Below are 12,646 nucleotides of genomic sequence, written 5' to 3'. Positions count from 1 at the left end.
ATGATTCCAGTTTTTAACCTTTATACTAACATTTATTGCTTAATTTATACACCAACTCATATATACCATTAGTAACTAAACATTAAAAATAGGGATTTATTTCATCGTACATCAATTTAAAAACACAGTAAGATATGATATCTTATGATAAAACTTAATTTAAAATACACAAAAAGTTCAACACATTGGTCCTTTAAACTAATAAACAATATACCGATAGCAAATTACGAACACAAGAATTTAATTAGAAACAAAGCAAGTGAAGAAACCAAAGCAAATGGGCGTTAGTTTCAATTTAACTAGTTTCCGTTCCCTATAAATTCAACCTTGATCCATCCATACCCATATACAAAAACAAAAAAAAAAGATGGCCACCCTCGTTGCATATGAAGATGCTTCTCCTTCTGCCGATGCAGAGCTTCTAAAAAAGGCTTGCCATGGTTCCCCCTCTCTCTCTCTCTCTCTCTACATACATACATACATACATACATACATACATACATACATACATACATACATACATACATACATACATACATACATACATACATACATACATACATACATACATACATACATACATACATACATACATACATACATACATACATACATACATGTAGGGGCGAGAGATACGTAAATAACTAGAGTAATTATTATCATCCGATACTTTGAACTACAATAATTAGACTACAACAAATGAAGCTGTGCAATAATAATTACTCTAATGCAAAATGTATAGCGGTTACTCTACTAGCATAACTACACTACTTATTTGTATGCCTCTCACGTTTAACATATTTGTATTTTATCTTAACACTATTTGAATACAAACTAATACAAACTTCTTGGCATCTTACAAAGTTCAATTACCTTAACACGTAAAAAGAACTTATATATTTTTTTTCGATAAAGTGTGTTACATTTTATGCTTTTTCTCCTTTGCATAATTATATAAATATTTAATCTTTATTTGTAAGAATAAATAAATAATATATTTATTTATATATGGCCATTATAATCATTTACATTATATGGATCAAAATATATAACAATCCATTAAATAATTAGTTGGTAATTGTTGATGGGCCTTATTACCATTATTAACTAATTAGGGTTTCCTCCTGGGTGCATATATAAGGAGACTTATGTTGAGGTTCTAGGGTTAGACACATAACCTAACTAATTCACATAACATCAATCGACCTCCTCTCTACAGCCGATTACCCTTTATCGGTTTCTCATACCACCATCATTAGATTGCACCCTAAGGAGGAACCAGACCAAACTGACAACTATGTCAAACACTGTTGCTACATCTCCATCTGGATTCTCTGCTGGCTTGTGCTGATGCAATCAGGTATGTTTTCATGTTTTCCATTATGTCCAAACAGAACTGATCCAACATGTGGTATCAGAGCATATGTTGATTAGTCAGTTCTGTTTTCGTATCCATTAATTCTGGGATTGAAATCTGGAAAACGGAATTTTGAAAGCCTAATTAAATTCATAGCCGGTTTCGAGTCACATAACCCGAGTCCACTGTTTCGCGGAAAAAGAATGTTTTAATGACTCGGAATCATAATCGTAAATCTTAACTGTCCGAAATCTGTATAAAACTCTTAAAAATTCAGGTTTCGGGTTCCAGAATTATTATTTTATTTATTAGGGTTCTTCATGTTCTTAGTGAAATTCGAATAAATTCCCTTATTTTGGAATGAATTAAGGATTAGAAGGTGTTTTTCCTGTATTTGATTAATTTTTATCCCTTAAGATTTCGAAAAATCTGTTAATGTTATTAGATATAATTTTCGAAATTATTGGATAAATATAAAATATCTTTTTAAAATAGGAAATAAAATATACCAAATCCCTTAAAATTCGAATTTCAAACTTATCACACAATCAGCTGATTAACAGGAAGTTTCGAGATCCCTTTAACGAGCCGAGACCAAGATCTCGACTCGAGACCATAAGGTCTCTACTCGAAATCATAAGTGTTCTCAAATCTTCATAACTCGAGACAACGATTTCGACTCGAGACCACAAGGTCTCGACTCGATACCACCAAGGTTTCGACTAGGGGCTTAAATCTGTACAACTCGAGACCATAAGGTTGCGACTCGAGACCATAAAGGTCACAACTCGAGACCATGGTTGCGACTCGAGACCTCATAAGGAGTCGAGATCTCATAATTCACAGCAGTCGAGACCATGATTACGACTCGAGACACTGAGGTTGCGACTCGAGGCCATTAATGAGTCGAGACCTCATAATGTTATAAGCTGAGTCGAGACTTGACTCGAGATCTCACTCGAGACCTCATAACTAAGTCGAGATCTGACTCGAAACTTCATTATTTTAGGCTGTTTAATGTGAACTAAGATTTGGCTCGGGGCTCCGCCCCGAACCCCGTGCGGGGGCACGCTGCCCCTCTGCAACCCCAGCGCTAATAGGTGGTTTGCTACTAAATAATTGGTTTTTGTAAATACTTAGTTAATTAATAAGGATCAAATAATGTTTTACAAAACCAAAATGGCTTAACTTGAATGAGCTTCTGATGTATCACTTCTGGCCAAAGCTGATTTGATGCATCTATTTATTGTTCAAGTATTATAAAAGCTATGTTGAGTATGCATTACAAAAGTGAAATGTCTTAATTCTGGCCAAAGCTGATTTAATTCATTTATATTTAGCATGCTTGACAAGTGCATAACTAAAGTGATTGTCTCATTTCTGGCCAAAGCTGATTTGTCACGATTACTTTGCACACATGCTTAAATGATTACACTTTTGGCCAAAGCTGATTTGTCTTCGTTTAAGTAGAATTTTAAATAAGTCTATTATTTTGATGTTAGTAATAGACATATCACAACCTCTTCACACAATGATCCTTATATTAATGATCCTTAATTAATTTTTATGATCATTTCGTCTGCCTTATTCTTAGTACCCATAATTTTTTACTCACTATAATTTTCTTGAATAAATCTATATCTCATCCACTCTAATTCCTAAATCTAATATGTTTTGCTTAAAGTCTCTATAAGAATTAGCTCTTAAATTAAATTCTTGATTATCTCTTAAGACACGATAATCGTATTGCTCTCTTCTGATAAGGCACTACAGAAGAAAAGTAGAGCATGATGATTAGGATAAATCGAACATGATGTCTCTTATGATAATCAAGAACTCTCTAACATAACTGCTATCACTAAAGTTATTCCAGATTAAGTCTTTTCTAAGACTAATCTATAATTGTGGAATAATCACAAGAGCTCCTAAGATGCATGCCTTCATTTCAAATTATAAATTATAAAGCTAAGTGGTATATGTGAATACATAACAATGTACAATACCATGACCCATAAAACTAAGGGCTTACGCATGGAAATAAGTACATTATCCAGTACATTACATACTAAGATTTTCATTTGTACAATTTGATGCCTTATAAATCAACTATAACACTCAAAAATACCAAAGTATAACGAGTGTGTTGATAAGCAACATATGTACAAAGAAATAAATGTTTGAAACTGGAAAATAAGATGTTATTCACCTTACAACCACTAAAACCTTAAGAGAGGATTGTTCTAAGGTCCATAGACAAATTACAAGTGCTAATTCCAACTTTAAGGTTCTTCAAGGGAAAATCTCATTGCATAATTATGCCATTAGACTAGACATAAGCAACGAGACTATCCATTATTCTAAAGAACAGTTGGATAAATTAATTAGATAGTCACTTAATAATGATATTTAAGTCTGATAATTTTAATATTCCAATTAACACATGATTAGTTGACTCTAGTTTTAAGCGTTTCCTTACCAGAAGTCAACAAATAACTAACGTGAGAGTTAGTGACAAAATTAAATGTTAAGACTATAAGAACCATAATAAGCAGTCTTCTAATAACGCTATTCGATACCTTACATATTCTGAAGATTAATCAGAATACAGTATCATTACTTAGGCTATGTTATGAGGATTGTGAGGTTTGCATAGTCAACATAAAGTCACACTTATCTTAAACTCTCCTCTTATTTGTTCTAAATATCTGGATAGAAACATTACTAAGATGAAACTAGATGATACCTTACTTTTTCACAACTTTTGTCATCATGCAAATGAGAATTTGACAAAAGGAAAATGAGACTTATAAATTTCATCCATTATAACCAAAATTCATGAGAAATCATGACATGGTTAATGAGGATGATTTTTTCATTTAATCTCATTCTAAGTGATTTTAAATCATGACGTTAAAGCCCTAAAATATGACTTGGCTTAAGGAATAAGCATGGGTCCATCATAAGTCATTCATTGACATTCGTGGAACTTATTCCAAATGGAATATTAAGACATAATTCATTTATCATTTAACAGACTATCAACTTGTATCTAAATTTTGTCGCATATGGCTCACGGTCTTAGAAGAAATCTATTCATATATATACTTAATAAGATTTCTATTAAAAATGTCCCTAAAGTTTCTTATGATATCTGGACATTAAAGAAGTCAAATAAAGTCTAACGTATATGTGATAGGTTCCCACGTCACATAGCTCATTGAAACTTCTCTTGTAGCATTCTAGAGATATTAAAGATCAGTGGGAGCATTAAGTGTCTTAATAATAACTTGCAACAATTGCAAGAGGTGGGGGAGTGAAAAATTTTACATTACCTAAATTTACACCTCTTGTATAAGACACCGCTCCATCACGACACTGTTCTATCAAAACTTGTCTCATTAAAATCTAATGCTACTCTTACAAAAGTTTCATTGTTGCTTAATTGTGGGCACACTTAGATTTCTTACCTAAACTAACATAATCCTCAACAAGAGAAATCACAACGACTAACGTCATTAACTTGTTTCTCTATTAGAATTTGTTGGTCGTTAAATATTGACCCTAAGCATGCTGAGTTCCTAAAGTTTTCTAAGGTTAGTGGGAGCAGTCAAAGTCCTTATCATGATTTGTAAGGAATACAAGAAGCGGGGGGAAGAGTGTCATTAAATTTCACTCCGAATTTAACTCCGATTACACCTCTTGTACACCATACTGCACCAACTCTTACAAAACTTAGAATGAAAAAGATAGCAACCTAACCAAGAGCTAATCCATAAAGCTGAAACTTTTAAAACCCAATAATCAACTCAGGAGGTCATCTAGGTTTAAAAGCCTACTAACTTTGATGATTACATAACCTCCCTAACTAAAGTTGAAATGGATTATGGAAAAGTTTACTGATCCAATCTCTTCAAATTAAGCCATTAGTGTCAATCAATCTTCTAAATGGAATAAAACAGTTTTCTAGTAAAACTGATTTTATGTGTTCGTATAACGTTTGGGATATGATTGAGTTACCTAAGAGTATTCATAACTAAACCAAATCCTGATATATAAGCGTTAAGACACTAAGAAGCATGATTGATTGTCAAAGGTTATACTTAGGAAGAGATAAATTATCAAGGATTTCTTTGAGGATCATCACTGTTCTAGTAGCTTATAACGGTTTAAAGCTACATTAGATGAACATTAAAAACAATTTTCCCTAACAAATGGCTGACACATTTACATGTTCATTAGATAACAACCTAAAGTTTCAAACTGAAGGTTAAAGAATACTTTATTTGTAAGCCAATAATATCCATGTATGGGTTAATGCAAACATCATAATGTGATGAAAAGCTAACGTAATTATTTTCATCAAGAATCAAGTGGATTAATGAACCTACCTCAAAATGAGTGGGAGCAACTAAGATAAACTTGTCTATATAGATGATATTCTTTTGACAAGTATATGTTACATAAGTCAAAGCATTGTTAACACAAACTTTGATATAATAGATCTTAGAGATGTCTCTTATGTAATAGTATCATAACGTACCGAGATAGACCCAATGGGACATTAGTTTCGTCCCAGAAGTTTAACATTAAATGGGTCCTTACATATGTAACAAAATACTGCTCTCCTTTAGAGGATAATAGGACAAATGAAATTATTTCCTTACGCTTCATTAATTGGAAGCCTTATGTAAGTTCAAGTCTATACTCGTTTAGATATTACTCACATTGCAACACACTAGATATGTCTAAATTAATGTGAAGCATCTAATGGAGTATTACAATATCTTTAAAAGAAACGAGAGACTATACTTTAAAGAAGAAGTGAGAATTAAAACCGGTTTATTACTCTAAATTTGTGATATTCAAAGATGAAAAAATGTAATTTCGGGTATATCTTTATGTCAGCAGACAAAACCTATCTCATGGAGGAGTCATAATACACTGATATCAACAACCTAAGTTATAACGACATAATATAGTCACTAAATGTTGTTAGAAATTTATCAGTGGACTCATAAGTTTATTAACTCCATATAATGTTTTGAAGACTTAGTGTGATAAAGTCAGCTACCATAACTCCTTGAACAGTAACAGTTCAAAAGGTGCTGCATTAAATTTCGATACGCAATTAATTATTCGTTTATGAACGAATTGAGGAAACTAAGTTTTGTATCGAATACATTCATGATATGCTTAAGGATCCTATAACTGAAGGGCTATTACCCATAAGTCTTATTAAGAGAGCTCATAGACGGGTATTAATTAATGGTCGTGCGCAATTGCATATCGTACTATGAATGACTAAGTATTAGTTAATTTTCCTCACCAGTTTGATTTTGTATGTCTCTAAGAATATGTCAAGTCGACATAATGGCATATAGACAAATAAAGTTACAAATCAAACAAAGAGCTTATGCGTATTTTGATCATAACGATTAGGTTTTAAATTAAGGCTATAGTATGATTAATGGGGGTCCTGAGTCGCATAATGATTCAACGACTGTATTTCTCTGCTATAGTACTTGTTTAAGGCTAAAATGAGTGTTAACTCCTGATCAGGCTTATCTAACACTCATAGTAAATGATTACTCGGCCAAGTGGGAGAATGTAAGAATAAATAAATAATATATTTATTTATATATGGCCATTATAATCATTTACATTATATGGATCAAAATATATAACAATCCATTAAATAATTAGTTGGTAATTGTTGATGGGCCTTATTACCATTATTAACTAATTAGGGTTTCCTCCTGGGTGCATATATAAGGAGACTTATGTTGAGGTTCTAGGGTTAGACACATAACCTAACTAATTCACATAACATCAATCGACCTCCTCTCTACAGCCGATTACCCTTTATCGGTTTCTCATACCACCATCATTAGATTGCACCCTAAGGAGGAACCAGACCAAACTGACAACTATGTCAAACACTGTTGCTACATCTCCATCTGGATTCTCTGCTGGCTTGTGCTGATGCAATCAGGTATGTTTTCATGTTTTCCATTATGTCCAAACAGAACTGATCCAACATTATTGCCAAGGGATATGATGATAAGATGTTTCTCTTCTATCTCTGTATCCATGAGGTGAAAGGTTTAAATACTGCAAGATATATACATATATATAGGGACATGGTACATTGCATACGCAATTGTATTTTCAACATGCGATTCAATTCTTCAACATGCGATTTGTAAAAATAAAAACATGCGATTTCAAACAACCTTGTACATGCGACTTTAGGCAATTTTTTGAACATACGATTCCTGTTTTTTCCTTATGGCGATGCGATTTCATGATTCTTTAACACATGCGATTTTCATTTTTTGGTTACATAACGTGCGATTTTATCATTGCGTACGCAATGTACGTTAAGCCATATTGTATGATATACTTTTTCTATATATATATATATATATACACACACGAATATTTTAGGAGTAAATTAGTCACTAAATAAAACTAATCTTTTTGAGCATAAAATATCGAAGATATCTTCAACTTGACCCAACTTAAAAAAAGATGTCTTAAACAATTTTAAACTTTTTAACTTGTCATGCTTTCATCTGATACCGAACTTTGCCAAACCCATTTTGATAAGCTTCCCTAAAACTTCAAGTTTTCAAATGAAACCCATCCAGGCGACTGAATGTAGCTAGAAGTTAATGATAAACACATTTTCATAAAATTCAAATTAATTTAATTATGTAATTTAATATTGTTTTCCTTTGTTTAAGGATGGGGGACTGATGAAAAGACCGTAATATCAGTTTTGGGGCATAGAAATGCAACTCAAAGGAAATTGATAAGGGACGCTTATCAAGAACTTTTTCATGAAGATCTTGTGAAGCGTCTTGAACATGAACTTTCTGGTGACTTTGAGGTAATTAATCTTGGGTTTTTCCTTATGTATATCTCTTTGTACATTGTTCATCGGGAACAGAATCGACCCGAACGCTACGGGTTCATGATCCAGATCGGAAAAATTGGCCGTACCCGATTGTCTCTAAATTCGTTCCAAATCATATAAAACACGTTTCCGATTGATTAATTCGATGTTCAGGAACACTCCAATACGTGTACTGGAAACGAAACGGCTAATTGGACCAGTAATTAGACTTTTGGAACGCGAATTAAAATCTAACTCTTCGATTAAGTTGTTACATACTCTTCTTTTCCGCTGTTTTTTAACGGAGCCAATTCACACATGGGTATGTATAAATATCTATTATAAAAAGTAACGACATATCTATTATAAAAAGTGTTATTTTAAATTGGATTTTATTTAATAAAATCCATTATAAACGGTTTTGGATATGATACGACGTACCAAACTATATGGTACGCCATACCATGTACTGAATTGGCGTTCTGAATGAACCTACCCCTCGTACCAAAAATGCACGAACCGTGTACCGGTTTTTGTTCAGCGTATTGTAGAGAACCGCGATCCATGTGACTATGTTCAATATTTAGCTTTCACATGATGCCACGCGTAGATATTTTTATGTGTGTATATATATTTGCGCGCGCGTATGTGTGTATATATATATGTGTGTGTCGTATACAAAGTAAAGTACTTTTGATGGTTCATGTAGAGAGCAGTTTACAGATGGAATTTGGATCCAGCAGATCGGAATGCAGTGCTAGCAAATGTAGCCCTACGTAAAGAAAGCTGTGACTATAGAGTGATCATTGAACTATCATGCACCCTATCACCCGAAGAGCTCTATGCCGTCAAGTGCGCCTACCAATGCCGCTATAAGCGTTCATTGGAAGAAGATATTGCTTCCCATACCTCTTCTGATCTCCGAAATGCAAGTTCTTCTACTTTGTTGGTTACATTTTTATTAATTAGAAGGTGACAAACTTGACGGCTCTTTTGTTCGACTCATGTGACCCGTTAAAGAAAAAACTAACCAAAATCTATTAGTTTTTGAACTAATGGGTCGAAATTGTCACCTTTATACTGTTACGCTAAAAATGGAAAAAAAAATTGAGATGGAACATAATATATAACTTTTAATTGATTACGTTTAACTTTCTAATGAAATTATGTAATCCTACAGCTTCTTGTTGGGTTGGTGAGCATACATAGGTATCAAGGTAATGAGGTAGACTTGAAACTGGGAAAGTCGGAGTGCAACGTTCTTAGAAAAGCCATCGAAGAAAAGTTGTATAACCACGAAGATATCATTCGTATAGTCACTACTCGAAGCAAGCCACAACTCATGGCTACTTTGAATAGTTACAAAGATGAACATGGTTGTAACATCACCAAGGTACATAGAAATATCACTAATCAAATATGGTATTCTAAGTCTTTTTATTAAAAAAAAAAGCATATTATCTTCAAATTTATACTTTCAAATATCATGACAGCACTTGAAGGATGATTCAGGCAACGCGTACACTGAAACTCTTCGTACGACGATTAGATGCATTAGTGACCCTACTAAGTACTTTGAAAAGGTAATCTTCGTTTTCATTGATCCAAAACAATTCGAACAGATAAATAATTATTGTGTCAAATAGGATTACGTAATTTTTTTTATAACAAATGTGAACTATCCCATTGGTATGCATTTACCATCTTGAAATGTAGGTGGTTCGTAATGCAATAAAAAAGGGTGGGACGAACGAAGATGCTTTAACACGAGTAATCGTCACTAGAGCAGAGAAAGATTTGAAGGTGATCATGGAACAATATTACAAAAGAAACAGTGTGCCACTTGATCAGGCTGTTGCCAAGGAAACATCAGGGCATTACAAGAGATTTCTTCTCACTTTGCTTGGGAAGGAAGGCTAGCTTACTATATTGGTGTCTAGAGTTTAATTTCCATATATGTTATTTGTTTTAACACTGGAATATGCCAATGTCGTGCTCGTGTGTTTGTGATTGATTTATTGCAAGTTTCTGTTATTGTTTGTAAACGAAGCAAGTGATTGTGTAATGTACTTGTTGAACTTGTAAGCCCGAGAACAACTTATGACAACATTACCAATTATGTATGATACTAAAGGGTCACATACTTAAAAGATGTTTATGGTGTAAAATCTGAATGATAAGTATTGATTATCATAACCCTTTAAATAGGGAATAGTACAACCGAATTATAGGAACCAATATACATGACTAAATTAACCAATATACATGACTAATTTATAATCGTAATCTAATACTAAAATATCGGTTGGCTAAGACACCCCTGCAGTTTGAGCAGGCAGAGGACAGACGCTCAAGCTGGAACGAAACGATTGAAACAGCTGTCTTGATAACCCCTTCGTGAAAATATCTACGTACTGAAGAAATGAGGGTACATGAAGAACTCGGATATGACCCACACGTACTTTATCACGAACAAAATGCATATCGATTTCAATATGCTTGGTCCTCTTATGTTCACTGGATTATTAGATAAACTGCAGACACATTGTCATAATACACAACCGAAGCCCGACGCAAAGGTGTATATAATTTAAGTAACAAGTTCCAGACCCAGGTGCCTTCGGCCACGACATTTGCAACCCCTCTGTATTCTGCCTCTGCGTTGGATCTGGAAATTGTTGGTTGACACTTTGAAGACCCGAGATGAGATTATCACCAAGAAACACACAATAACCGGATGTCGACCGGCGTGCGTCCGGGCATCCACCCCAACCAGCATCCGAGTAGGCCACCAACGAATGAGAAGCTGACTTAACAATACAAATGCCATAGTTGACTATTCCCTGTATATATTTGATTATACGTTTCATAAATGAAAAATGTGAATCGAGCGACTCGTGCATAAACAAGCAGACTTGCTGAAGTGCATATTAAATGTCTGGTCGCGTAAACGTGAGATACTGAAGTGCACCTGCGAGATTTCTATATAAAGTAGGTTCAGAAAATAAGGTTTGCAAGCTCACATAGATGCAAGGTTTGCAGATAAATCAACAGGTGTCGTGCAAGGTTTGCAAGATCACGTAGATGTTCGAGCAATAATATCTTTTGCATACTGCTTGAGACAGAAAAATACCCTGTGTATGCTGAGTGACCTTAATTCCCAGCTGCCTGAGACAGAAAAATAGTGAAGGCATCCCATATCAGTCATGGCAAACTCTCATGAGAGTGTGCGAATATAATCATGTAGCAGGCTGTCATTAGAAGCTGTGAGCATAATATCATCGACGTAGAGAAGTAAATATGCAATGTTATCTGTATCCCTATTAAAGATAAACAATAAATTATCGCACACACTACTCTTGAACCCATGAGAGGTGATAAAAGTAGCGAATCTGGTGTACCGGGCAAACGGGGAGCCTCTTTAAGCCCGTAAAACAACTTCTTCAAATGACAGACATGCTTAGGAAACCTCCTATTTGTTTCATGTAAATCCCCATGTAAAAACGCATTATTTACATCCAACTGATGAATGGGCTAGGACCTCGAGACAGCCAAAGAAAGAACCGTTCGGATAGTTGCAGGTTTAACAACCGGACTAAACGTGTCATCACAATCAATACCTACTGTCCGTGAATTACTGCCAATGACCAAACGGGCCTTGTATCATTCTAAACACCCATCTGACTTAAATTTGTGGCTAAACATCCACATACAACGTATTACCAGGCGGTCCATGGGTCGAGGAACAAGTTCCCATGTTTCATTATCCTGTAATGCAGTAAACTCGGTTTGCATAGCATTTAACCAATTCGGATCAGCAAGACCTTTTGCATAGGTAGTAGGTATAAGGGACAGAGTGGGCGTGGTGAGAGCTAAGTTGGAACTTGTGCGAGACTTGGAACGGGTAGTCATGGGATGTAAGTTTACGGAGGTCGGAGGCGGTACAGGTGATGAAGAAGTTTGGTCGGTCGTGTGAGACGGACCAGTGGGCTGAACTAAAGGCCCATAAGGGCTAGTGGGCGGATGTAGTCTTCGGGAATAGGTTATCGGGTAGGGTACGATGGCTGAGGGCCGTAGCGTCGGGTGGTTGAATTGAAAACCCTGCGGGAGGGTATCATCCAAAAAAGTGTAGGATGTAGAAGGTTGGGAATGGTGTAAGGAAAAGTGTGCTTATCAAAGGTCACATGACGAGAGATGTTAACCTTGCCAGTTGTAGGATCAAAACACCTATACCCCCAAAAATCCGAAGGGTGCCCGAGAAATATGCACCGCACGGACCATGGGTGTAATTTATGTGGTTGGGTAGCGGAGGTGTTAGGGTAGCAAGCACAACCAAAAACTCATAAGTGGTCGTACTCAGGATGACGTAAATATAGAGCAAATGTGGGTGC

General features: G+C 34.9%; 1 protein-coding gene across 1 annotated transcript; it reads left to right on the top strand.

Annotated features, from left to right (window-relative positions):
* The first annotated feature begins 367 nt into the window (after positions 1–367).
* Positions 368–10,381, top strand: LOC110911200 (annexin-like protein RJ4). The gene is made up of 6 exons (XM_022155800.2): positions 368–440; positions 8,104–8,249; positions 8,965–9,183; positions 9,436–9,648; positions 9,749–9,838; positions 9,972–10,381. Exons 1-6 carry the CDS (start codon positions 368–370, stop codon positions 10,173–10,175), a joined length of 945 nt encoding a protein of 314 aa, XP_022011492.2. The 3' UTR covers positions 10,176–10,381.
* The last annotated feature ends 2,265 nt before the right edge of the window (positions 10,382–12,646 follow it).

The sequence above is a fragment of the Helianthus annuus genome, chromosome 15, assembly GCF_002127325.2.
Source record: "Helianthus annuus cultivar XRQ/B chromosome 15, HanXRQr2.0-SUNRISE, whole genome shotgun sequence".
Lineage (NCBI taxonomy): Eukaryota > Viridiplantae > Streptophyta > Magnoliopsida > Asterales > Asteraceae > Helianthus > Helianthus annuus.
This window is presented reverse-complemented; position numbering and strand designations above follow the sequence as displayed.